At 38.4% G+C, this 27,999-nt stretch overlaps 1 protein-coding gene across 2 annotated transcripts; it reads left to right on the top strand.

Moving 5' to 3' along the window:
* The first annotated feature begins 35 nt into the window (after positions 1–35).
* trim44 (tripartite motif containing 44) lies at positions 36–26,722 on the top strand. 2 transcript variants are annotated; one of them, XM_049722683.1, is made up of 6 exons: positions 36–249; positions 1,175–1,788; positions 2,514–2,591; positions 10,026–10,313; positions 12,716–12,738; positions 25,697–26,722. In XM_049722683.1, the coding sequence occupies exons 2-6, from the start codon at positions 1,225–1,227 to the stop codon at positions 25,779–25,781; spliced, it is 1,038 nt and encodes a 345-aa protein (XP_049578640.1). In that variant the 5' UTR covers positions 36–249; positions 1,175–1,224; the 3' UTR covers positions 25,782–26,722. The 2 variants fall into 2 exon arrangements, with proteins under 2 accessions (XP_049578640.1, XP_049578642.1); XM_049722685.2 differs by having other exon boundaries at positions 1,154–1,788.
* Positions 26,723–27,999: the final 1,277 nt, after the last annotated feature.

Below are 27,999 nucleotides of genomic sequence, written 5' to 3'. Positions count from 1 at the left end.
TTATGATGTAATGTTTGTTATTACGCTTGCATGTGTGACGTCTTACCGGAAGTTAAAAAACAAGGAAGTAAACTCTGCTCGCTCGGTTACCATTTAACACTGTAAAGTGAAAGTTACTTTGGGAGATCGGTAAATTTAAGCACGTCGCCAACTCCTATGAAGACAAATGTTAAGCTTATGCATCAGCTGACTCGTCCTAAACAAGCGCTTGTAAGAAAAGCCGAGGTGGGGGCACGAAAACACCGATCAGTAAGTAAACTTAATAAACTCTCCAGGACCGTGTATGTTCGTGCAAACAAGCACCCTGCAAATATCACAAATAATTTAATAACGATGGTAAAATGTAATGTTTTTTATTTTCATTCCCACCCGAGACGTGTGTGTGTGTGTGTATGTCGCTCGTAGGAACGTGCAGCGGCGGTCATAGCTTGAATGGCCACTTTGGTGACTACCACCCCCGCCTACAGGCGCACACATACATGAATGGAAAAACGCATGCGAGTGAACCTCATATTTTCTATGAAATATGTTGAATTAAATATAAATACAGCAACAGCAAATAATATTTAGATTTATGGCAACGGAATTGAAAGAACACACATCTTGCACTGCACAAATGGAAAAAAATGCAATATCATACTGCAATAATTTGATATATAAACTGTGGAGGTATGTAGATGAAATGTGCATCAGCAGGAGCACAAAATGCTGTCTCAGATATGAGGAAAAAAATACAGTATTAAATGCAGCATGTTCATTTCATTTGATCCAGATAATTGTTCTTACCCAAGTAGCAACAGCCGACATATTATTAGAAGCATTTGCTTTGCTAGTCTTGTTTGCTGTGTTAGTGTGGATTCAGACATCAGCCTACACAGGACGCTTTTATTGTGAGTCGGTAAATAAAGTGAGTGTTTCCAGTCAAATAGTTCCATAACTGCAAAATTTCCTTCCTGTTTCCTGCCTTCGTAAAATTGTGTACTTTGGTAAAGCTTGTTTCTGTGGGCTCCCTCCATCCAGTTCTTTCTGTTTTATTATATCAGCGGGAATTAGTCTTGTGTGTCTCGATCTTTGCACTGTGTGAGTAATAGGTCCACTCATAGAAGCATTTTTAGTTATTATCCTCTCGTTTACTCACTGTATTTTCTATAAGATGCTGTCATCTACCACCCAGGTATATTATAAGCATTCAGGGACCACAAAGGAAAACCTTTGGAAGGAATCATGAGTCTGGAGGAGCTACCGCAGATGGATGGAACATGTGATGCATGTGAGCCTGATGAGGCTCAACTGGCCACGCAAGTATGCCACACCTGTGGCTTTGCCTTCTGCTGTTTGCATGCTGACAGACATGGCTCCAGTACACATCACCCACTAATGCCCTATATCCATGAGGGGACTCACTCTACTGAAGTTAACGCAAATGGACACTCCGGATTTGGAAGTGGGACTAAGGAGGAGTCTTTGACGGGGTCTCTGAATGAACAGGATGCAGGTCTGGCACAAGCAACACTTGTAGACAAGACTGGTGATGATATGAATGGCCGTGAATCCAGGAATCCCCTGGGGGCTGAGGGTTCAGAAGATAGCCAAGAGGACATGACTGCTACAGAGGCAGTGAAGAAGGACACTGTGTCAGTAATTAGGCTACGTTGCCCGGAGCATGGGCACGAAGGCTCCCTCTACTGTAAACAAGATGAAAAAATAATCTGTGTCATATGTGCTATGCAGGGTGAGCACCAGGCACATGAGATTATTACCCTGCATGAAGCTTACATCTGGCAGAAGGTGAGTTTCGCACATGGGACACAACTCTTTTTAATGCAAACTATTGTGACAGTAGTTTAGGGTGAGACATTTCAGTGAAAGTCACCGTCAGGACCATCTTTAATACAATCCTATCACAAAATGGCCATATCACAACAGTAACATAACAAAGCCACTAATTACATTTGTGACATGGTGACACATATTCACCACTAAACGTTTCTGTTAAAAATGTGCTGATGTAAGTGAGGTAGAGTAAGAAAGCTAGACATTTTAGCAGAAAAAATATACAGTACAGATTTTATGATAAATGTAAAATGTACAATATAACCATCATGGAGTGTTTTAGTGTTGTCCTTCGGCCTGCTGCTAAGCCTCTGAAAAACAAAGTAGCTCACATTAGCTGCAACACTTTCTCTTCCATTAGGGCTACTTATGGATTGGCGCGACACAAAGGGGGTCACTCACAGCCAAAGGCTGTATTATTCATGCTAAAATCACTCAAGCGTTTTGTCCTCTTTCTGTGTATTCCTACGAGAGAACGTTAGGAGGGGTGAAATGGATTTCCTTTAGTGTTTTTCAATCCTTGCCCCATCAAAATTCCCCTAACTGGCCCCATACTACTACAGCTATTCTAGAAACCATTCCAGCAATTCAAACCTGAATGATTCTATAAGTAACATGCATTATTATGACTAATGATATTGATAATGACATTGTGTTTACTGTTTGTCTGCATTTTGTAGAGTAGGCATTGTTTTGACCTGCTGGACTGCACACGACACATAGAAGAAAAGATCTCAAATAAAAAGAAAAACTCAGAGGTGAGTTCAATGATCTCAATCAATTGTGACTACAAAAAAAGACAGATACCAATTAAAGTTTTCTCTGTAGTCTTGCAGGGTTTGCAGGTTGTGAGCCAACCACATTGTGTAATTTCGTGATTCTTACTTGAATTAAAAAAAAAAACACTCATCCACTCAATGTACAGTATGCTATGCTACGCTATAAGAAAGAAAAGTTCTTCTTTACTATGGCAACAAAATAATATGGATACATCTAGTTGCTTTTAGACCCCTAATAAAATGGTCTAACAAATACAAGTCTTGGAATGAGATGACCTTTAGTTCAAATTTAAATGTGTATTATCTTTGCATGAACTAAATTGAAGTGTCATTGCTGAGCTGTTTCTCATTTGTAAATTTCTAGTTCTGCGGCTCAGACAGTGCAGTGGCAAAGACGAGTTTGTAGATTGTGTCAACGAAGTGGTGAGGGCCATATTTTACCAAGTGAATTATCAATTCATACACATATTTATCATTCTTCTCCATTCATTGACCAGAGCTTGCCTGGATTTGGTTCATGCTGATATATTTGTATAAGAGACTTGGGAGTTATTGTGTGATGACTGACTTCTCTTGATGTCACCCCTTTACATTCAAGATAAGGATAATTCTATCATTGTCTTATATAAAATTGAGAACATGTCGAACCAGATTTTCTTTTGCGGCTTAAACCCCAGTGGACCAAAATCAGTTAATTAATTCTAGGGTTTAACGGTATGTGTGTTATGTGTTTCAAACAGTGGTAAATAACGATCATTGATTTAATGCAGTGCCATTATACACAAGTAACATTCGGGGTAATTACTACAGGGACAATTTACATGTTAATTAATTACAACATTCCCCTTCTGTTATTCTTCGCGGATCTACATACACCGTCTTATATTGATAGCGCCTTAGCTTTAAGTTCTCCATTCTTACTAATATAGATATATTGGCAGCAGAAAATAGAGGAACCCCTGACAGCCTTTTTTTTGCTGCTTAATTTTTTGGTTACGATTTTATAACTTATTAATATTCTTATTTTAAATTTGATTATGCAGAGTGGTTGATGATGCTGTACCTTAAATTTTTCATCATTGTTTTTTTCTAAATGGTAACTTTACAGGAGTGGGATGGTATAAAGCTGTACCTTTGCTTTCACATAAGTTGGCTGTCGTGCAAGGGTGTCATTTTTGTCGTGGGACACATCATGGTTATGGTTTCCCTCAGGGGGCCTTTATGATTGTGATCCCGTATATATGTATGATCGCATTTCAGCACCACAAATACACATCAATGGAAAATGGATGGATGGATTAAAGTGTAGACAATTTGCAAGAAAAATGAAGTTGATACATGATTTGCTTTTGCGGGCGAGATTAAACAGTCAAGCTCCCGGGCCTTGAGTTTGACACCTCTGATATCCCACTACCATAGACTGTAACATTATGGTATTTATTGTGGTACACATTTCTATAATCAGCCAAATGTTGTGAAAAGAGGTCACAGGATCTATATATATAAAAAAAAAAGAATCTATATATCAACCACAATTTTGTAAAATGTATATTTTTTGTCATGGGACATATTTTGCAAATAACACTTGACTGCACTTGTTGTGTAATGCGCAATGTCAAAGTGTGCATCAAGGACAGGTCTAGCTACCGCAGTCTCAGACTGTCATCCATCATTGAGAGCATGTGTTTTTTCAGCCACCTGTGTAGGCTCCACCTTAACTCGGACTGAACCCAGTGGAAGAAATGAGAACAGAGTCGCAGAAATTTGATCTAACTTCAATAGCATTCATTTAAGTGACCGGCTTATTATCAAACTGAAATATCAATAGTGTCCCTAGGACTGCCTTTACATTAATCAGTCATCTGCTGTAGCGATGGGTATAGAGGCGCACTGCATCGGCCGAAACCCACTTCCCCGCTTACTATTCGGGCAATGGTAGACATATTATGTGGATTTGTAAGCGTGTCCTCTCTACACTCCCAAATGTCAGCGCTTGCATTATTATGCATGGCAGGCAAGCATCAGAGTGACGGCTTCTGGTAAGGAAAGGTCTCTGTGTGTGAGAGCTAGTAAAAGAGACAAGACATAAGTTGCACAAGTTAGAGTTGTACTGTATGAATGGATTTAAGAGTTTGAGAAAGAAGACGAAATGAGCTGGGCAGGTTGAGATGAAATTATCATTGACGTAACCTTGCTTAATTATTTACATGAAAGGGAATGTCACATCTCCGAACACTTTTTGACACATCGAGATATGTGGAATCTCAGTATCTTGGTGCGAAGATCTGTGTGCGCATTGGCTAAATATATCTTCTCTGCCTTGTAAAACCTTCAAGAAAAACCAGGATAGACTTTGAAAAAAATGATTTTGTTTGTGTTTCTCCATACATCAGTTGTTTATAGTTTTTCCTCTCATCCACTTTGTTCTATCCTCTCTCCTTCTACTTTTCGTTTCTACCCCCTTCTCCCATTGCGTCGTAAGTCTGTAGCCCTGCCTCTGCTCACAGAATTTTAATTGAGTGACTCAGTATCATTCCCAAAGAAGGTGGCTTGGCTTGCTACTTGGGCTTCTGTGTGAGAAAAAAAACAAACAATTAAAAGGTGTCAACAAAAAACTTTTTTTTGTCTAAAACTTTTTATTTTCCTCTCTGAATATGTGGATGTTAATCCTGCATATAAGTATTTTAGTAATTGTTTAATCTGTCAATTATTTTGTTAAAAAAAACATGTTTTATTTTCTGTCCCTTTTTATTCAAAGATAGGATATTATTTTTGAATTGACAGTGCAGAAAATGCACAAACATATGATCTATTAGTATTTCCTACTACCTATTGTTTTCCTACTAAATGCAAGTGTTTTATTTTGATTCAACACATAGTCATTCTGCTTGCAGGGAGTACAGAAATAATTTAGTGTTGGGAAGCTGAATTTTGATTCAATACTCATTAAAAAAATAGCAATTAATAGTGATAATCTATTAGTTGTCAATTAATTAATGAATTGTTGCAGCTCTAGTCCACCATGTGCTATCCAAAATTACTTCAAAAATACTCTTGTGATTTTTAAATTTAACTGCATGACATTTCTGACAAGTTGTATTGTGTTCAGTTGTAGTAGTGCAGCCCATTTTTTGTTGATTTTGTTCAAAGGTATTGCCCTTTCAATCTAATCAATTGTATTGCAAAAATACTAGAAAAATAATAATTGTGAAACCCATACGTAGTTCCATCTTTAATTATGGAAAAGTACTGTATATCTTTTGTTCTGGGCTTTGTATGCACATCACCCCATAATCTACCATTATGGAGTGTATCGCTGAACTTCTGTTGTGGTTGTCTTTTCTAATTTACTATTGTCAGGAATAAGTGTGAGAATTGGGACCCAAGAGCAAGTATGGGTTAAATATTCGTTTTTTGAATGCGTTGAAGAATGACCCATGGGAGTCGACTCTGGAGAGGGGTGTGCAATGAGACTAACAGGTTCAATGGTAAGGCCAACAAAGTACTACAAAGTTCAGTAGGATGCCGGTGCGGGAACCCTGACGGGTCACAGGATAGGACTATAAAATACAAGTGCGGATCAAGGCAAGAGTGCATGATAATGAGCTGGATGTCGCTCTCATACAGAAGGGAAGGGGCAGGGCTCTCGGAGGAGAGGCAGCAGACTTGACACCTAACAGACACGACAACGCATTAAGGACTCTCGGTGTAAAGGTCAGACGACAACAGTTTCTGTTGTTAATATGTCACAACCTACTAGGGTGTTATTTGACTTAAGATAACCGTTGTTTGTGTGAGAGTTAAATTTAATGGTTTGATGTGACCAATATTTGAGATCAGAGTGGCATCAAAAGTAATGGGGCACTTTACATTGATCGAGGATGAGAAGATGTGAGAAAATGTTTAAAAACACATCCATTTACTCCCAATGTTCCATTAATACTTTTATTGAAGGTCTTTTTTTAAATATAATTGCGAACTAAAAACTAACTTTTTTTCTTCTAAAACGTCCTGTAATGGCCTAGTGAAGTCTAGATTTTCCTCTGCCGTTTTACAATAACAGAACCACATACAGAGGTAGCTTGCAACTCATGTTGTAGCGTGATGTTCTACCTCAGCTTGTATTTTTTTTTTCTGATTTCTCTTTCATCGGTCAATGCTTACTCTTATCATCTCTTACGAGCAGGCTCACCTGAGTCCTCGTTTTGTGACCTTAGCTTGACTGCAATGCAAATGAAGTCTAGCAAGCATGAATGCATCTTCCATGCAAGCTTGATATATTCTCAGGGAAATATATTCTCTAACTAAAAGTTAGGAGAGCACATTGCTGTTCCCAGTAAACAAAGAACAGGGATCTAGCTTCAAGGCGCCATCTGCCATTGAGGCCACGGGAAACCTCTAAAAGGGCAGAGAGATTGGAGGCGGTCCTCCAGATTGACTGTGGTAGTGAAAGAATGTGTCAGATAAGATAATAAGGCTGATCAGATTTATGTTAGAATTCCTGTTGTGGCTTGGTTAATGGACGCAGCAGTGTTCCGTGGATTTATGTTCACTGCTTTCTTTCCACTTACATTCATAGAAAGTGAGCAGGGAGAGGCTAAATGGATGTTAAGGCTGACACTGTACTCAAGGGACTGCTTTCTTTAATTTTTTTTGACATTTTCCACATACATGTAAATGGTTATAACAATGCCTTAAATTAATTGACGTACTTAGATATGAGTATAAGTATTTTTTTTTTTTTATCTTGCCATACAAATGGTGTTTGTGCCACACAATAAAAATAAATTGCCTTCGTTCCTTGAGGCCGACTGACAGCTTGTAAAGTAATAAAATGCCAATATGGATTAGTTGGTATGTGAAATAATCAAATATATAAGATAATAAAATATAAGAAAAAAAAAAAAAGAATTAGCCACAGCCTTTATGTACACTGGAATATCGACGCACAATGGCTTGTAAATGTAAATGGTGTGTTCGAATAAAAATAGTTGATTGATTGACTGAATACAGAATTGAGATTTTCGACATTGGAAATAGGAACTTGAGATGGGAGGACTCAGTTTATTGTTTGGGAGGACTGTGTTTATTGTTTTGTTTTATGTAATGAGTGATAACTAAAGAGATCCTTGGTGCGGAAATAGAGGTAGAATAAATATGGCAGTGAGCAGTTACAGTGCTTCGAAAGCCAAACAGATGGCCTGCTGTAGTAGTACGTCGAAAGAGCTTCTGCAGTCTCCATCTCCAGATGGGATGCATGAAGTTTACCCCCGGGGAATCTGCTCAAACTATCTGTCACAGCATCATACAGACGTTTTGGTGTGAAAATAATATTCACTTGTTGAAGTAAGTCTGTATTGTTCATTTCACATTTTAATTGTTGTAGTTAATAAATATAAAGTAAGTTGCAAGAACTGGTGGATTTGGATTTGTTATGACAACATAAACTGGGAAATAAATAATCATTACCGAGATTAACGAAGATATTGATCCGGACTGCTTTACTACTGTAATGGAATTGACAAATGTGGATACTACTTGAGAATCAGTTGAACAGTCGCATTGATTTGGAAGGAAAGCTGTCCATGATTTATTGGAACAGCAGGAGTTTAAACGCCAACTTTAGAAAAACACAGGACTATCTATTGGCATTGGATTAGGTCTTTGAAAAACTTGGACTAAAGATGTTTGGAGGCGGGGTTCCACCTTGAAGGATACAAATTTGTCTGCAGGAGCAACAAATCTAGTGGAGGAGATATGCTCTATACTGAAACATTAGATTCCTTGTCAGTGCTGGTAGGAAAGGCATTAGAATGTGTATCAATTGAAGTCAATATGAGAAAAGACAAAAAAAAAACCCAGTAATAATCATGAGGGATTTGCTCGCTAATCTTAATCAGAAGGAGGCCTTACAAAAACAGTGAAGAGTTCATTGCTAAAACAATACCAATGTCGACATGGCAACATGATAAAATATACTGTGAGTTATTATGACTACCGGCTTATATTATGTCTAGCCTTCCAAGCAGGGCCAGTGCCCGAGACCTCATTGCAATATCTGAAACTTGGATTATAAAGACTCTTATGAACCCCCCAGAAAGCAGATCATTCGGACACTTGGACAGAAAAATAAACTATGAACAACCATGTTGTTGCTGTATACAACAACACCAAGGACATCACTCTAGTTTTTTGCGGTAGTATCTATGGAGCTAGGGGATGTAAATTCTTGGTTGAAATTGAGGCGGAACTAGAATTGCCCATTTCGGCAAGTCATGTATTAACAGTGCATGAAATGAAATTGTAATGAATGGTGACAATGTACTAGCCCAAATAAATAAATGTTATTTTAATTTTCAAAAATGTTTTGTTTCGCATACATGTGAGTTTTCTGTATTCAGATATTAATACCTTTGAACAAGATTCCTCAATGAGATCTCAGGTGTTTAAATAGCTTTCAATAGTGTATTTATTTCACGTTTACCATTACCACTCTGACAACTGACATTTGGCGATGGTATTGAATGTTCCAACTTGACAGGTTAAACATTACCAGTGGAAACATTGTGTTTGTCTATTGAGGTGCATGTAGATTAATTTGTAAGCTAAAAAGATACCACCGAATTAAACAATTATTACCCTTTGCTTGCCCTGTGAAGTGATTACCCTGCCTCATTACACTTGTTTGACTTATGGCAAGATGTGATTATATCATCTTATCAAATGTGCTGACCCCTTACTTGCTGAAGTCTATGAAATCCTCTGCATGCCGGTGAGGAGATGCTCGCCGTAGATCTATTATAGTGTTTATGTCAGCAGTACAAAGTAATTGCACTGAGGGGAACTTAAGTCCCATTTAGGGCTGTTTAAGTAGAGCGATTAACATACTTCAACCCTAAAATGTGGGCATGATCCCCGTCACTTATTTCGCTTTGTGTGCTCCAGAGGGTGTTGTAAGTCCAGCACCCCAGGAAGTTGAAACATCATATTGTACTGTATATAGTCAAGTACCTATATAGCCTAATTAAATTTGTATGGGTTACGAAGTGTATGTCATATTTTACTGTATATAGTCAAGTATAGAGCTACTAAGAGTGTCAACATATTGTATTTCATTTGTTGAAAAGAACAAAAAAGAAGTCCTCCCTCAGCAGGGATTGTCTAAATACACAAAATCTAACCTTAGCCCACCGCCTACCCATATGCCATTGAGTCTATTCCCACTAATTGTGTAAATGCATTAATATATCATGTAAGTCGGGACACATTTCTTGAAAATTTATGTTTTAGAACTGACTAGAGTTATGTATTAATTATTTGAGTAGAGACTTCTATAGAAAAGCATTGACATAAATCCAATGGTTTATTTGTTCATTTATTTATACTTTTCTGTCCTTTCAACTATAACATCAGCTGTCGACAATGGAATTGGAGGCATATGTGAGCAGTCAGTTCGATGCGCTTCGCAGAGCGGTATCTCTGGAAGAAAAAAGGACTCTACACCTTTTAGACCTCAAAGAGGCATTCCTGACAGCAGCTGCTGCAGAGAAGATTGCAGAGATCAACGTCCAAACTGAGCGTCTCCAGGAAGAAATGGCCAGCATTACACACCAGCTATGCTTGTTGGACAAGGCAACAACGAGCCCCTCACTGGCAGTAAAAGCCATCGTAGGAGCATCAGGACTGGACCTTCGATTAACGGTAACCTTCTCTCCATCCTCATGACCCATCCTGCACTTCTTAATGGTGTCCCCTACTCCGAAAAAGCTCACAGTCTAACAGAATGCTCATGTATTGTGTACCTCGCTTAGGTCATCCTTAAATATTATTGGTCGGTCGGTCAGCCAGCCCAACCATGCCTGAAACCATTATGCCCCGCTTTGGCATGAATGAATTAATTAATGTGGCGTTTCTACAACAATTATCTCACATTGCAGGAATTATAAATGTGTGCCCCCATGTATACGCAGACATTTATGTGCACAGTTACTGAGATGCAGCAGCGCACATTGAATGATTATTCAAATCTTTTACACATCAGTTGAATTACCATATTTTCCAGACTGAGTCACAGTTTTTTTCATAGTTATCATATTATAGAACTCTCAAAAGACTTAGCAGAAACTAATTTTTTTTAACAGTTTTATGAGTGAAATTGGGAGAATTTTAGAATCTGAGCTTCTGAATGAACCACTTGTTCTTGCCTGTCTTGTACCTGCAAAAGGGCAATGGACCCAATCAAGATGACACCAAGGTGAACTTAACAGGTTAGAACTTTCCGGAAAAGGAAGCTCACCTCTCTTCAAAATTCATCTTTGCTTCTCGTCTGGCTTTGCGCTTTACACCGGGATCTCTGAAGACTTCGTTTACCGCAGTTTTATCCAGGGGGATGTCCACGGAGTATCTATGCAACAAAAACATTTTAAACCTCCAAATGCAAAGTGTTTTCCAAGCACGCAGATCAAAGGTGCAGCCAGAGCACCAACCTGGTGGGCATGAGGTGGTTGTAATTGAAGAACTTAATGAAAGCCTTGATCTTGGACCTCTTAGCCAGCTTCTTCTTGCTCATAGTCGCGGTCACCTTGTGGGGGTAGCAGTCAATCCCGGCCACCAGGGCATGGTTATAAGGCCGGTCGGCCGTGCCGTCGTCGATATTCTGATCCACACAAGATGGAAGATACTCTTCATGTAAGAAACTTTTCAAATGGTTAATTTCATGAACTTGCCCATTTCTGCACGGTTGACAAGAAGCCATCAGTGAGGCATCACCTCGACATTATAACAAGTTATTTAGTAGAAGGAAGTAAGAAGGAAAATTTTTACCCGAGGGTTTGATCTTACTGATGCAACTAAATAATGCATTTAATGTTCAAGCAGAGAATGGGTCTATTAAGAAAACCTTGTCAATAAGCAATTACATGCTATTGGCTGCTAAGATTAAACATGCCACACAAAAAAATGTGTATGGTTCTAACGAAAAGAAATTAGCCACCTTAAATTATGCCTTTACTGATAGTGTGTCTATTTCTATGCTTGTCAGCCATTGTCAGGATAAATGACTGTGGTTTGATTGTTCCAGAGACTCGAACTGTATCTTCACTCTTCTGCCTTTTAAACCCAGTAACAGTTAACATGCTCCCTCACCTCTCTTTTAAAAAGTGAAGAGGAAGCATTTACTGCTCTGTGGCTACAAATTAAAACATCACATTGCTGTATTTGTCTTAGGTTACCATCAGCCAGGGTATCTTTAGTTTACTCTTGATGCTGCAATGGGTTAGTTACGTATAAGTCGTGGTTGTATCTCTGCTGGATTCTAGTTTTTGTGTTTTTCTGTGATAAAACAACAAAATTGCAATAACTGTATTAACCATCAAAGTGAAGTCTAACTGTAACTGTAGTCTTGAAACAAATCTGAATAAGGAAAAACACTGCAATAAAATAATGCAAACTGGTTTAAATTTGAGAGTAGCTGAGATCTCTCTCTTTCTTCTTCGTGGCAGGGGTTCACTTCGGCCTGGGGAGTTAAGTTCAGAATTCGCTTTAAAGATATCTGGCACCATCTAGCGTTGTGAATGGGTATAATGTCTAGACCCCGAATGTATGACGACCCCCACTTTTTCTGTCTTATTTCAATGCAAAAAACACCGTCTTATATTCAGGCCAATACGGTACTATGTTGTGCACTGTGCATGCAACCTGGACCATTAGCTAAGCGGTTAGCATTCTGTGCTCCCAAGCAAGTGATGAGTTGATTGTGGGTCTATCCCTGACTGGGAGGAAAACCATCCGTGACATAAAAAAAAAAAAAAAAACTATATCATTATAAAATCAATTATAAATCATTAAAACATGTATGGGCGGCTCAGTGGAGCATTGGTTACCACGTCACCTCACGGTTCAGAGGTGTCTGGATCGATTCCGACTTTCCCTGTGGTCACAAAGTGAGAGTGAGAATTTATGGGCCTGTTTTGGAGCCACACCAGCTGTGGCCCTAGTTAATGTGAATTATGTTGTTTACCTTGTACTTTATTACCCATAGCACCTGCACACTTACTTTTAGTATTTTATTCTTAGTAAATTTTTGTCTTTCTCTCTGTTTGCAGCATGACTTTGAGGCCAGACCAAGGTAAGGAAGCCACTTTGATCCATGTTGACCTTTACAAACTAAGGGCACATTAGAAACACTTCTTTCAGTATAACGTCATAAGGGGCCTGCCATTTTAGTGGGATTAATAAAACATGCAAATTGCACTTGAATGTTCCTCATAACAGATTCACGAGAAAGCAATCACTGACCAAAGGACAAAACTACCGTCGACACTGCTCTTCTCATAAATATATTTCAATTTGCACTATTTAAATTCTTTTAAAGACATAACATTACGTTTGCATTAGATCAACATCCTCCATGCTATCCCTAATGAAGTGGCCAGCTCAACTGGCGGAAAACAAATTGTGCTGATGTAGTTGTTGAAAAATTGTGAATATGAACCATGAGCTCAGTAAGGTGTGACTGTCATTCCCCATTGAACTCAAGTATCAAGGTGGATGAATTTCCTTAAATAATACTACAACGAAATTTCCACCATGTCAGTGCTCCCCAACATTTTTTCCACCGGGGTCCAGCTCCATGGGCGAGGGGTTTAATTTGACTGCTCTACGGCAAGCAAACTAACAAACAACATCCATATTTTGATGGGCAGTCGCGTCTGTGTTCATTTGTAATGAAAGGACTCTTTTTACCTTGGTCTGTGTCGGACCATTTCAAAACTTTTTCATTCTCAGACTTGCACTTATTGAGCCAGCGCCCTGTGAGAAAAAAGAAGGGCCTCTTGCACTTCCTGGTTGTGTACCTGTGCTCTTCTCAAAGTGCCCCAAACAGAACAAGATACAAATCTGCATAGGGCTCCTCAATAAAGCATATCCTTCCTATGAGAAAAAAATGATATTGACATTGACTCTCTTGCTCTCTCTCACTATTGCTCTCTCTCACTCTCTCTCTCTCTCTCTCTCTCTCTCTCTCTCTCTCTCTCTCTCTCTCTCTCTCTCTCTCTCTCTCTCTCTCTCTCTCTCTCTATCTCTCTCTCTCTCTCTCGATATATAGTGTTTATATTATACATTATTATTATTATTTTTAGCTGCTCTTACTGAGCCCAGGAATACACATCAACACCCTTCTGATCAGGAATATACATCTCTGTTAGTCATTCTTTGGGTCACACTGGAGCTCATGTAAAAAAGGAGAAGCTACAATTAAGGTATTTAAATACGTTTTACGTTGAGGTCTTGTTTGCTCTCAACAAAAATGGATGAGGAGGGTTGACTGTCAGTGAAGCGAATTTGTGCGTTACATATCTCGCATATCAGCTGCATAATGTGCATATGTAACATATAACTTGCTTGCAAGAGATTCTCAATGCACATGAGCTACTTGCTATGGTTCACGTGTGAAATACAAAAGGCACGAGTGTCACTAATATATGTAAAGCTCGCACGTGACTTACTGTAGATATCTTGCGAGCACAGGTTGTAAGTGTTGAGTGCATGTTATATCTATCATATTGTCTCCAGTGTTCTATAGTTACTTAGTGGAAAACAATATGTCATTAATGATTCAGACAGTATTATGAGCTCCCAGGTTGAAGCAGATGGCAGCAAGGCTGGGCCGAAGGGTGAGATGACGCTGCCCTTGACCAAGGTTAACTGCTACCTCTTACGACATTCCCTGATATAATTACTCTCAAGTTCCCCGTATTGCACTAAATTGCAGTGTTCTGGAATCTTTTGTAGCTAGTGGAAAATACCTTTGTCATATAAATAATAGCTTCTTTTTTTTTCGATTTTGTCTGAAATGCTTCAAGACATGAATAATTAACAATGAATTCCACACAATCTCCTGAATTCTTGACAATCCATTCATTTATCTCCAGGACCCCCAAGTTAAATTAATTTATCTAATAGGGTAAGAGGAAAAGTGTAACAAGAGAAAAGAGGCAGAAATCCATAGAGGATTTTCTACAAAAGAAATCGAGAGAAAAATTGATAATGCAGCAAAAACAGAATTCTGCTGTCAGAGCCCGCCCAATATCACTACTCAAGACAAAGTGTTCCCCTCACACTATAATCCCCATACCGACACACATTTTTGCACCAGTTGCATATCAATGCAGTGCTTGCCAAGGTCTTCTAAATTCAAATCTCAGTTCTGCTCTCAGGTCATCCAACAGACTGTTGCCTTAATGAGATGCATTTTAATTTAAATTAAATTTAAAATTTCATTTCTCTAATTTAACAATTACATGCCTTGCTTCCCCTGACCCTCCCTTCATTTTTTATTTTCTTTTTATTTCCTTACATTTATATATATTATATGTATTTATTTGTATGAACACTATGAAGCTCTTGCACATATTAGTCCTTAAAATGTTTTATTGTATTTTATGCGACCTGTGGAATTTATTACTTAAAAGAAAATCAATTAATACGATGTGGAATTTAGCTTTGTTGGGTACATTCCAAAAGGAGTCAGTTAATTTCAGGGGTACAATGTGTACACTAGATCGAATGCAGTGAGTTACTGACTTGTTCACAATTGTCCACGATATTTTAGAAATGAAGGAACTATGAACGAACTAAATGAATTATATGATAAAAACTGATGATTCAATGTTAGAAATACCAAGTCTTTAGGCATGGCTGCTTTCCAATGGTTGGAGAACATCTAAAGAAAAAAAAAAAACATAGTATTCTGCATGAGGCAACTTTGCTTAAGGAGACTAATGGTGACCGACAGAGCACTTAAATCAATGGAATCAGAATACCAGTCAGAATGGGAATTTTTGAAAGTTTGGCATATTCACTATAATTACAAAAGAGGTTTATGCAGTCAACCTTAAGTAATACCACTTAATTAGTCAGCAATAGTAAACTACCCGACATTTTCCTTTATTGACTAGCCTCACAGTTTAACACACATAGATTTACATGTCCTTAGAATAAAAATAAACAAATAAATAAATACTACGACACACGCACGCAGACATCCACATACAAATGTTGTTATTTTTAATCATAAATGACTGTATGTACATAGTGTTAAGACCAAGAGGACAAGGGAACCCTAAATAACAGCTCTTAAGTTTGCAAATTAGTATGCTGACATTTGGTTATATGATGATGGTTGTCAGCCATTAGAATTTGAAGCACACCTTCTGTCACAGTTATTGTGAAACTTAAAAACAATGAGGTTTGTATATGAGAGACATGTAGCCTTTCGTGGCTGTGAATGAATCACATTGCTCACATATTGACTTCATAATTATAGCTTTCTATGAATACCTAATTGGGGCTGATTCTACAACAGCTACATTGGAGTAATCAACAGAAGGCAACATTTTGATGAAAATCACCATGAAGAAGCTGCCAACACGATGATAAAGTAGCTCTTCCAGCAACAACAACAAAAAAAAGATCTTAACATAGCATCACATATTCTTGTTCCCAATAGAGGCTCTTTCTTCCCAAAGGCAGACTGACAAACCTATCTTTTTAGAATTTTTACAATTTTTTTTTAATGAAAATTTTAAATATTGGTAATAATACAAATCTAAATCTAGATTAAAAAAATCATTGCCTCTAAACCTAATAACTGGTTGGGCCACCCACAGCAGCAACAACATAAACCAAGCGTTTTGTGTTACTGGCAGTCAGTCTTTCACATCTCTGTGGATATATTTTGGCTCACTCTTCCTCTCCGAATTGCTTTAATTCAGCAACACTGGCAGGTTTTCAGGCATGAATGGCCTTTTGAGAAATATGCCACAGCATTTCAATCAGATTCAAATCTGGATTTAGACGAGGCTATTCAAAAACCCCTCCATTTTCAAGTTTTTTTTTCTTGTTCCACACCTTTTGACCAATTCTAACCATTCCAACTTGAAACTGTTCAACTCTATCCTATCACTCTTTTTTCCCCCAATAAAATCAAAAATTAAGGCTATTTTATTCATATTTTGTTCTGTCTATATTTTTGATCATTCCAGAGATTAATTTAAACAAATATTGAATATCCTTTTTTGATTTTGCTGCTCTGCCTCTTGACCCTGAAAGGTTTAAGCTATAGAAAATGTTCATGATGCCGATTTGTGGACAGTTAGAAGACGCTGCAATAACTGTTACGGAATTACCTATCCAAATCGGGACTGCCTCTGCAATTCTCTTCTCTTTTCGAGACATACACTGACACACATATACATGCAGTAGTATACACACACACATGCACATTACATTTTGCTGCAATAGAGTAACATTTCTGATCTCTGTTTGTAGAAGATGTGGAAAGATAGTGGCAGACTGAATCAAGGTGCAATGAATAAGTGCCTTATCAAGCCCCTGGCCCTCGGTTAGAAGTGTCAAGACAGAATAGACACACACACACACACACATACTCACAAATGTTGGCAGACATCTCCCTTCCCATAGCTGCTGCAGATGGACATCTGCAACATCAACATCACAGCAAATGTTTGTTGAATCAGTGGGATGGGACATCTCCCTCACTCAGTCCACAGTGTCCCTCTGCTCAGTTGTCATCCAAGAGAGGCAAGGGAAATCTTTTTGAAGGTTTAATTCAGTAGCCCTACCACAAGACATTGTTTAGACTAAAAGGAAACATTCCTTACATATAATAACTGTATTGGAATGTGAAGTAACCTTCCCAACCTGTTACTGGAGGTGGTTTGTTAGTCCTCCCATACTCCTCTTGCCTTCCAGGTAATCAATTACAGACTCACACAACATGAGACCAGGCAGGACAAGCTGGCTCGATACGTCAAGTCCAACCAACTCCTGTTACCATATGAGTGGCAGTTGACTTGCAATCTGCCACAATTGGCACCATGAGACAACCTAATAGCCAGTTTAATTCTTTGTTTAATTCAGTTTGTTAGCTCTGTTTGTTAATTCAATTTGTTAGCTCTGTTTCACAGCACCTTTTCTTTCTTTTTTGTCCTCCTTGCCATACGTGCATGTGATGTCCCTCCACTACTGAGTAGGGGTCAGAAAGAGGAGGAGTGGGTATCTTTTCTCAGAGAGGTGTAAGCAGCATTTTAATTTCAAAGCCCCTCTGGTGATATAGAGTTTCTGTGGTAACATGTCAGGGAACCTGGTCATTTTGCTGATTAAGATGGCGCCGGCGGTTTACTGTTTCAGAAGGGGCTGTGAGAAAGAGGCAGCAGGGGCTGGGCTGCCAGCCATCTGCCAAGTGTGTAGCCACTGCTGTGACCAGTCGGCCCTCATAATGGTTGTTTGGCCCTGTGACAAAGGCAGTTTGGTACTCACGTCAGCCTAAAACGGTCTCCCAAAGTAACCCTGAAAAGATGGTGCCTTGTGGTGGAATAATAAAAAGGTTGAGAGGACCTAACAGACAATCTGCCTCTGGGCAGTGGCAAAGGCTGAATATAACAAGTTAAAAGTAAAATGAAGAGTGAAGACCATGTACTGTTGGTGCTCACTATTCCTTATTTCTAAGATGAAGCTGTGCAAACTGAGAAGAACAAACAAAGCTTTATCTCCCCAATGTATTTTCTCTGACTTCGCTTTCATTTGTGCATTAAATTTATACTTCAAGGAGTATTAGAGACTGTGCTAAAAAAAATCTACTCAGTTCCCATTAGTTGCTTTAAATACAAATTGTGTTGGAAAGACAGATTTTGCTCTACTTGCAAAAAAAATCATTGATTGCCTGACCAGGGAGTTGTATAATGAAGTACAATAAATGGAACTTGTGCCTCAGGGTTCTGCAATGAGTAGCTGCTCGGGGCTTGGCAACCATCTTGCTTACCCCTCTAGGCAGTAATTTCAGGCTAACAAGAACAGAGTCCTATTAAACTTAATTTAGTGCGAACATAACTGTACTCTTAATTGTCTTTGCTACATAAAATGTTACATTAGAATACTTCAAATTATAAAATCGACAGTCATTGCTAAGGATTGTTGCACGTATTTATTTAAACTGTGAAGCCTTATTTACAGTCTTTAAAAATACACTGGAACTTTGGTTACGAATGTAATTTGTCCCATGAATATGTTTGCAACCAACAATGTTTTCATTGAAATGCATGGAAATGAATTTAATTCATTGCAGACCAACAACAGTTATTTTTGTTATTGTCACTGGTGTTTGGATAAAGCCGAATCATATCTGGAGGTCCACTGTAATAGAGGACATGTTTGTTAGTGACGACGTTTAACAACAAATTTTGTTTTCTTGAAGTGTATTATTAGCGATTTAGTTTTCTTAACATTCAGAGACAAATTGATGTTCTGACACAAATGTGGACAGTTCCCTCACCACATTCCTGTCTGTAGCAAACTGCACAAAAGACTGAAGGGTTACGCTTAAACAGGTTTAGATTGAGCATAACTACATAGGCCAAATAAGTTATTGATGATTATGAAATGTGTAACTCAACTCATTTAAACATGTACAATATGATGACATTTCCAAACTTCTTAACTTAAAAATTGTATGTCCTTAAAATGAAGTCCACCAATTTGAAGACAAAAGCAGCTTCAATTATTAAAGAAGCATCTGTTCAATGCAGAATTTCCTGATCATACTTAGCAAAAATATCAAGTTTTGACCCAGATTGATTTGAGAGTACTTCTCGGATAATCCCTCCCTGTCCGTCCCTCGTGGACACGAGCGTTGTTGCACCATCAAATGAGCCAATGGAAGATTGAGGTCAAATGCCATTAACGTAATGTCTCTGCATTAATTTGTCTCCAGGAATTACATTAGTCATCCATGTTTAACTGGATTGGGAATTCATTCATTTTCTCATAACATAATTATCCAACTCCTCACACCTGCTGCAGCACAGAAACCCGTGTGATCCCCGATCATCAGCTCAGTCTTTAATTGTACGTCTTTGACCTTTCCGCCCACCTGCTCAGAGCGCCTGCAGGTATCCTCGGCATAATACATGCGTCACGAACAGAGTTGACCGCACATGAACTTTTTGAAGGCGTCGTTTGCAATGTAGTACTTTCTTACCACACAATGCCATGCATGAGCATTTGCTGGAGGATGAGATTTATTCTCAGTAGTTGCACTTTGCAGCAATGAGTAAGCTGCAGAGCATACAAAGGGTCATATTAAACAGCTGCTCGTGCTTTGTCCCTGCCATGATGCATTGCCTTTTTGTTTTGCCATCCCTTCACTTCCTCCATGAGCTGATGAAGTCTCTACAACAGCCTAGAAACACCACAGGGTGTTGTATTGTTTTTTAGGGGAAGAATGTCCCAGTGACTCGATCAGTCTGAAAGGAGCACACTGTCATTGTTTTGTTTTGGTTTTAGAATTTGCAGGCATTAAGAAATCATTTTATTTCCATGCCATCCGTGTTGTAACCACACATTTTTACTTCTGGAAAATATGAATAACAGTCAATAAAGAGCAGTTAGCGTTTGTCTCTCGCGGTGTCAATGAAAGAAATGCCTGACAAATCTGTGTAATGATCATTAAGATAAAGGATAAATGTTTGAAATGGAAGGGTCGCCTAACTCAAAAAGAGTAAAAATACGTAGCTGTAGTGCTATAAGGTGAACAAACATAAGTGCTCCAGATTTACATATTTATGGTTTATATATTCAACAGTCACCTTGACAGCATCGGCAGCCTGGCTCTTCCTGCATACTGCTACTTCACTCTCTTTATTTGCTTTAAATCTCACCTCCCCATTCACTCCAGATTAATACATGCTATAGAATGCCAATTGAAACTAACATTTAATATTATTAAATATTATATATCATATAATATTAAATCTTATATCAATATTGAATTTAATATTTAACCATTTTAAAAGAAACAGAAGTACTAAAATTAAAAAAATCAAGCTACTCAGTCTTTTTTTAAATAATTTTTTTTTTCAGTAAAAATAGTTCAGTTTTAGTCTTTTGTTAAATTTACTTAAATTATTGATTCTTCTGACCACAGTATACATTACCACAACTCCATTCTATCCCAGAAAACACAGTTTCCTTTAGTAATTAAGTAAAGTTAAGTAATTTTAACTGGCATTGGAGGGTATTACAATGCTTGTCAAAGGGTTTTGAATGAATCCTAAACCCGTGTGGTCATATCAGATATAAATGTATGCAGGACTCTTTGGGATTAATCCAACAAATGGTTGAGGATTTATGTTAAAATCAAAGTATTTCTATGGAATTAAAAGCTATTCAGATTTCCACATGTGATCTCTTAAAGATCCAAACACTTCTTGATACCGTTTTTATCGAGATCAGAAACCATTTTCCTCAACATACGTTAGATGATGTGTTAGTGAAGAACAGAATTAATTGAATGGAAGAACAAAAAGATGGCATTAAAAGGACGTATCTGAGGGTTTGACCATCATGATGTAATGCTCTGCTGGGATCGAAAAATGAATGGACCAAGAGCAATCGTCTGTGATAGAACTCAATTAATGTTTATTATCACTCCAATTGATTAGGAAACTGAGAATTTGTCTGAGGTATGGACCTTGAACTTAAATGGACTGGATTATACAACTTCAATATTTCGGTATACCTCAATTGTACCTCTTTAATTGAAATTTCACATCTTGCATCAATTCCTTGTCATTACAGTAATGTCTTAGTTGGTGGTTTAAACTTAGATTTGTTATCCCCAAATGCATTGCATTATGTTGATCTTTACACATTTAATGATGATGGCCTATTTAAAATAAAATTACAGAGGGAAAAGTGTGGACATTCCACATAGGCTCTTCAACATTCTCCCACATCAGCACAGTTGTTTCCTGACAGTACAGAAGCTGCTACTGTTCTTTTTACTTGCAAAATCCCCTCCTGATCAATTATGTTTCCCATTCTTTGAATCTTCCTTTACTTCGGTGTAACGGTTCGTTTGCTCTGGTTGTTTCCCTCCCTCACATTTCTTGTCGTTAGGATACATACAAGAAATAGCACAAATTCTGCCGAAGTGTTGGAAACATCAGAGGCAGACTCCTTCGAAAAGTGTGGGCGGGGCCGGTCTTCAAGTACTCCTCAGTCAGGCTTGTCTGATAAAAGAAAAGACTATGAATCCATAAAGATGAGAGGAAGTTGGCCAGTAAGATGGAGGGGCAAAACAGAACTAAATAGGCCCTCACGATTAGACACAATAGTGTTCACATTGTTTTTTTTGTCTATTTTTTCCCTAAGTAGTAGTTTCAACTGTATGTATATCGAACAAAAAAAAAAAATCCCCCATACAATTTCTGGCTCATCTTCTGTTGCCTCTTTTGTTTTATCAAATTTTCCATGGTTCCTGCAAAGCTATTATGTTGAATCACCGAGCAGAAGTGATGGGTTTTACTTCATTAAATTGTGGCAGTGTGCTGCTTTACTTAAGAAAAATGGTATGACTTGTCCTCATGGGCTCTGTCAATAACCATTAACTATCTTCTCTCATTAGACCAAATCCCATAGACCTGGGGCTTGAGAACAGCCCCGCCACCTTATATGATGGAATACACACTGAGTAGATGTCACATTTTGAAGTGGTTTATCTCAGTCTCATTTGTTTTCATCATAAAACTCTTGCGCTAGAGCAATGTTGTTTTAACTTTTTATATCCACTATAATACTTTAGATCCTCTCTTGAGACACGCATGCACAAATTTGCACTATCCATCATATCCAAGGTACTGCAGTATGATTCATATGTCAGTAAGTCTGACTCAAGCTTGTGAGGCTGCCACAAATATGTGAGTGTTTCTAGATAATGATTTAGGATAAGTAGCAGTACCCTTGCTAGGAGCAGTACATTTAGATTTAATCAAGGCTGGGCTCCACCCTCTTCTATCTCCCAGAACCCCCAGAGGGTTGACTACCCCAAAAAAGAAATGGAATAATAGAGACAAATGTCTTAAAATGTCTTTTCATCTGGAGAAATCCTACAAAGGTGGGTTTATTGTAGAAATGTACTGTGCTGTCTAATAGGAATGTTTAAAACATACCTTTTTTTTCTGCCTGTCTCATTTGCTTTACAATAAAAGTCAAAACAATCCTTGTTCACACAGTCCTGCGAAAATGAGAAAACACATGCATCCGGAAACAGTAGATTCCTATGTTTTTTTTGGGTGCTTCCGCAGCCAGTGTGTCAGCTCTACTTGCCTAATCTCACCCCATCCTCAGGCCACGGTCATACCAAGGGGAAGAGGCAATGATCGGTTCTGATCAATAATACATTGACTGCATTAATGCTTATGAATAAGTCATGGAAGCAGAGAACCCAGGTGACAGGAATGACACCTATTTGCACGGACACGCGCTCGCACGGCCAAATGATCTTTTATTTTAGGGCTTGGAAGATGAATGAACAAGAAGAGAGCAAAGCAAGGACTTTGACTTTGCGCTTGAGAATGTATCAAGCACTTGCTGACTTTTTGTTGCATGTCAAGGCTCCTCTGTCCTTTTTCTGTCACCACCCTATATCTTTCAAGGCCCCTTTTTCCTGTGGGTGGAGTGAATACGTTATTACATCTGTGTCCTCAGTCTTACTAAACACTACTTTTATATAACTCAATTTGGTTGAAGTCATGCTTTTTTTTACTATCATTTGTATGTAAACATTACCCCGGATGCCATCTCGCACAATAGGATGGTCCATTGCACAATTTTGTGTGTGTGTGTGCGTGTGTGGTGGTTGTGGGTGTGGCTGGTTTGGTGTGTGCGTGCGCACTGCCAACAACAAAACCAGAGAGGCCTGTGTGATGCTGGAGCAAATTTGAATACTCAGTAAAATTAGTGTGGTCGATGAAAGTACATCTGGTACTGTTGCCAGGAATTTTGAATGGGAAGAGCACTATTGAATAATTAATTCACTGGATGTGCACTGAAGTGAGATGGGAGAAACTATAGCAACTGCCGTATGTGGGTGTATTCACTATGTCATCGTTTCTGTTGGCCGGCATTGCCAAGATGCATGTGTTTGTGTGGATGCTGATTGCTGCAGTGTTTTAAAAATACAAGAGTATTTTACAAGCATTTTGTGGAACGATAGTTCTGGCTTATGAGATGCCCCGTGGTGACTTTTGAGTGGTGTCTCCCCAGGAAGTGCAGGAAGGGAGGGAAATCAACTTTTTGCTTCTATGAATATGAATACACAGGGAACAGTGCTCGAAATTATCATTGGTGAATATCAGAGGTTTCTTATCTCTTCCCCTCAAATTTTCCACTGCTCCTTGCATTGGTTGAAAAAGTGATGTGGTTAAGGTAGAACAGTGTTGAGCTTCTTGATGATGACAGCGACTGTGGATGATGGAATCATGTCCTTGGAGGACCGGGAGGAGTTGAGGTCAGACAATGCAATCATGTGGCCACACAACACAAAACCAGCAGGTTTGTGTCGATTCCATCAATTTGTCGCTTGAAAAGATACCATTCCTCAAAAACGTATTAATTTCTCGCACAATGGCTTACAAAATTAAAGACACAGCCTTGCACAGATTTTTGGCAGTCGTAGCATTAATCTCTGCCAGTTCTGCTAGTCATAAACGCTTGCATCCTCATGCTTACGGTTAACAACATTAAAGGCAAGGCAATAAAAAAAAAAAATCACAAGAGCTGGGTCTCATTTTAAGTGCATCCAATTATCAAGTATGAGACATTTCACAGTTTATAGTCTGAAGATTCAATATATCCAAGACTCTAAGTACAGCAATTTCAGAGTCGTCAGCCAAATTGTGTATTACAAGGTCACATATTATACGGAGACAGCATACTTATCAAGTTTTGGGTTTGCACAAGTCAAGTAAAAAGGCCATTTAGTAAAGGTTATTATTTCACTCCATGGTTTCTCTGCACGCAAAGAAACCTTAAGCCCCTATCTCACTGAGTGGCAAATAACTGCGAGTGTTTTCGAAGGCACGGATATTGCGTTCATGTAAGGTTTTGTTGAAGGTCGCAAATGTTCTTAAAATGTTTGCCAGACGTTCGTCAACAGTTTCTGTGAGTTTTAAAAGCACACGCAAAAGTCTGCTGAACATTTGACAAACATTTGCGACCTTGAAAAAAACCTGTTAAGAACGCATTATCTACTTTCCAAAACACTTGCAATCGCTCGCCTCTCAGAGGGATAGGAGCTTTAAACATCACAATCAGCTCCTAATGACTCCTGATGAGCCTCTTCTGTCATCAGTGTTCTTGTTCTGGATGTGTGTACGTGCGTGCGTGTGAATGAGTGTATGATGTAACTTTGGGCACAGTTAAGGAAGAGAAGCTATTTTTGTCACTGTTACCATTTCATTTCGCTCTCATAATTTTATTTTTCAGGTCAGAAATGACTGCATGTTAGCATGCTAGGAGAAATTAGAATTTAGGTTAAAGCAAGTATGTGAGCATAAGTTACTCAAATGCTGAATGCCGATGTGAGTTCAACTATTACACTCACTTTGCATTAAGGATAGGCAACTAATCGTAATGATTTACGTATTATATACGCGTGTGTGTGTGTGTATAGTGTATAATTATGTAAATACTCAAATTGAGTTTATCCACTGCTGTGTTGATTATGTATGTTTTGTCGTTGCCGTTAGGCAGGATCCTCGCATCGCCAAATCCATAACTTGAGAAAACAAACAAAAAAATGTAGCATTATAAATATCGCATCATCAAACGAGTTTTCCCAGATCCTGTGAGGACTCATCAATAGTATACTATAATCTAATATATCATTAATATCCAAAATGAAATTTTTTTTTAACGTAAGCAAATTTAGACAGGAGGTTTCCACCTCGCAGTGATGAGTATACTTCAACCATGTTAGTGCAATGTGCAATTAGAGCTTTTTGTGATGTGTGGAATGTCTCCAGGCCCAGATTGCTACATCACCGCAAAACTGCCGATAGAAAAGGGACCAAATGGATGATTTTCTGCTTGAAGTGTTGATTGATTGAAACTGATTACATCTCACTAAAGTTTTTTATATTTCATAATATGTGCGTGCAATGGACTGTGTGTGTCGGATTTTTCATGATTGTGATATGATTGATTCTTTTTGTGCTCCTTTTCAGGCTACCAATACCGAGGGCAGACCCGGTGGACCCACAGAACTTTGAAGACAGTGATTCTGGACCTTCCATGGAGCACGGCCCTTAATCGTAGCCTTTCTGTTTAAGTTGAGGCTCAGCCTACTTTTAGCCTCATTGTGCTCTTAAGTATCTCTTCTCCTCAAATGACAGTGAAGTGACCTTGAATTCACTTGTGAGTGCTCAAGGGGGTTGTAATATAATTTCCCTCCTCAAAAATTACAATGTTTCTCAACCATTAACTTTGCTTGATGGAAACACTGCAGTCCTCTGTAATCGATTACAATCTGGCCCAATTTCCACTGCCAGTTGGATCCAGGGCTTCCTCGTGTGCCTGCAGACTAAGAGAGGGAGATTGGATATATTAAGCTCGGCAAATGTCACAATTTGGGCATTTCTTCAATACTGTGATTTTTACTTTAGGTTTTTCAGTTTTAGAGAGTGTCGACAGCCGATTTGTAATTGGTTGTGAAAAAAGAATAGACATCTAGCTCCTTTTTATACTCTTGCCTTTTCAACTTCCCATCATTCTGGGGCTTTAATGTTTTTTTCCCCTCATACCCCCTTACTGAACAAATCACTAACATTTAGGAATATTTCTGGATTAATGTTAATTAATAATTAGCTCTCTGCCTTTGTTGTTCATATGATGAAACATGAAAAATATGAAAGAACAAAACAAAACATGAAACAACACAGTTTGTGACAAATTAACATTGTGGCTAATTTATACTGCTTCCACCTTGGACCACTCGAGCACGGCTTTCATTCACAATGCACCACTAATATTTTGAATGTTATCGTTTCTTTTGTCATAAATTTTATGTTCACGATGGTGATATGTAGGTCATATGTGACAGCATGAAAACACTACCTGAGCGCTACACTTAAGGTGCAACAACATTCTTATCAACAAATAACGAAACCATAATTTTCGATCCCATCCTGTTAATTATATTTTGTCTAATTTTGTCTTGAATCTAGCAATAAACACTTTTGATTTGATTTGAAGGATAACTTCTGTTAGAAAGTTTCTTTTGTTGTTGCTTCTGTATTTTTCTTTTAAGCATAATGTCTGTGCTACCCTAAAGTATCTGAGACTGAATTACTTGAAAACTTTGCAAGGAAATGAGGATGGTTGAGACAATAAGGTGGATACAGTGCTGCATGTAATTCTAGTTTGACTTTATCAAAATGCAAAGAGCCAAAGCCTCCAAATAGGATTGGCTACTGGAACAAAGAGTGGTGATGGAGTCCAAAAGCGCCCTCGATTATCTGACCCACTCCAGATGCATTTAAATGCAACTAATCACAGCTCAGCTTCAGAAACCTGCTAAGCCCTGATTGGTTGTGACCTGAGACCTTGCAACTGTACTATCATTTTCAGTCGACAGCAAGTGGCAAAATGGTCGCCCCTTGAGATGGATAACAATTTTGCCTGTTTAATTCTATTTCCTCAAACAAAACAATCATAACACTGTCTCGACTAGTTTGGCTGCACAGAAGATATTATTACAAACTTTGAGGTGGACTTTGCCTTTAACTCATGTTGTTTTAGAAGTGTTGCTATGTCATGAGCCGACATCTAAATTGCTCTCGACTCACACAACGCGAGATAATAGATGGAATTCCAACATTTGTTTGATGCGTGAATGCAAATTTTGCTCCCCTCCAAAGCGTTGTAGAATACTTTTACTTTCTAGGTCAACTAAACCCTAAAAAAATCATGAGGTTCCCTGGGTCACATTAGTGTTCTGTTCTTGTGGCGACGTAACCCAAATAATAATCACTTACTTTTGACGAAAAAAAATTTCAGGCTCTACAAATAAAATGCAGCAGGTTCAGCAGGAAATGAGTGCATGTACCCAGGGGCGATATTCCTACACCGTTCATAACTTAGAAACGTCAAATAACAGGCTTGTCATAAAGCGCCCTCTCTAACTGATTAAACCTGTATTAATATTCGCCATAGTCTACATTTTCAGCATGACTGGATGAAAGGATTTGGTTTGTGTGTGAGAGAGAGCCACATCATTTGACTCGTAGTTCATTTTTTTTGCCACCGCCATAAAAGAAACAATCACAAACCAGAGGAGGGGAGGGAAGGACAACAATCAGAATTGTAGACAAGTTGTCTGATCACGTTTAACTTGTGAGACCACAAGGTTACCTTTTTTTTTTTTTCTCCACACCCAATTACACAAGTTCGATTCACCCAGGGATGGACACACACAAACACAACTCTAGGAATTCTGAATCCCGCTCCGGGGTGGTTGTATTGACACAAA

This window comes from Syngnathus scovelli, chromosome 6 (genome assembly GCF_024217435.2).
Source record: "Syngnathus scovelli strain Florida chromosome 6, RoL_Ssco_1.2, whole genome shotgun sequence".
Classification (NCBI taxonomy): domain Eukaryota; kingdom Metazoa; phylum Chordata; class Actinopteri; order Syngnathiformes; family Syngnathidae; genus Syngnathus; species Syngnathus scovelli.
Note: the sequence above shows the minus strand (reverse complement) of the source record. Positions and strands in the feature narration are given on the sequence as shown.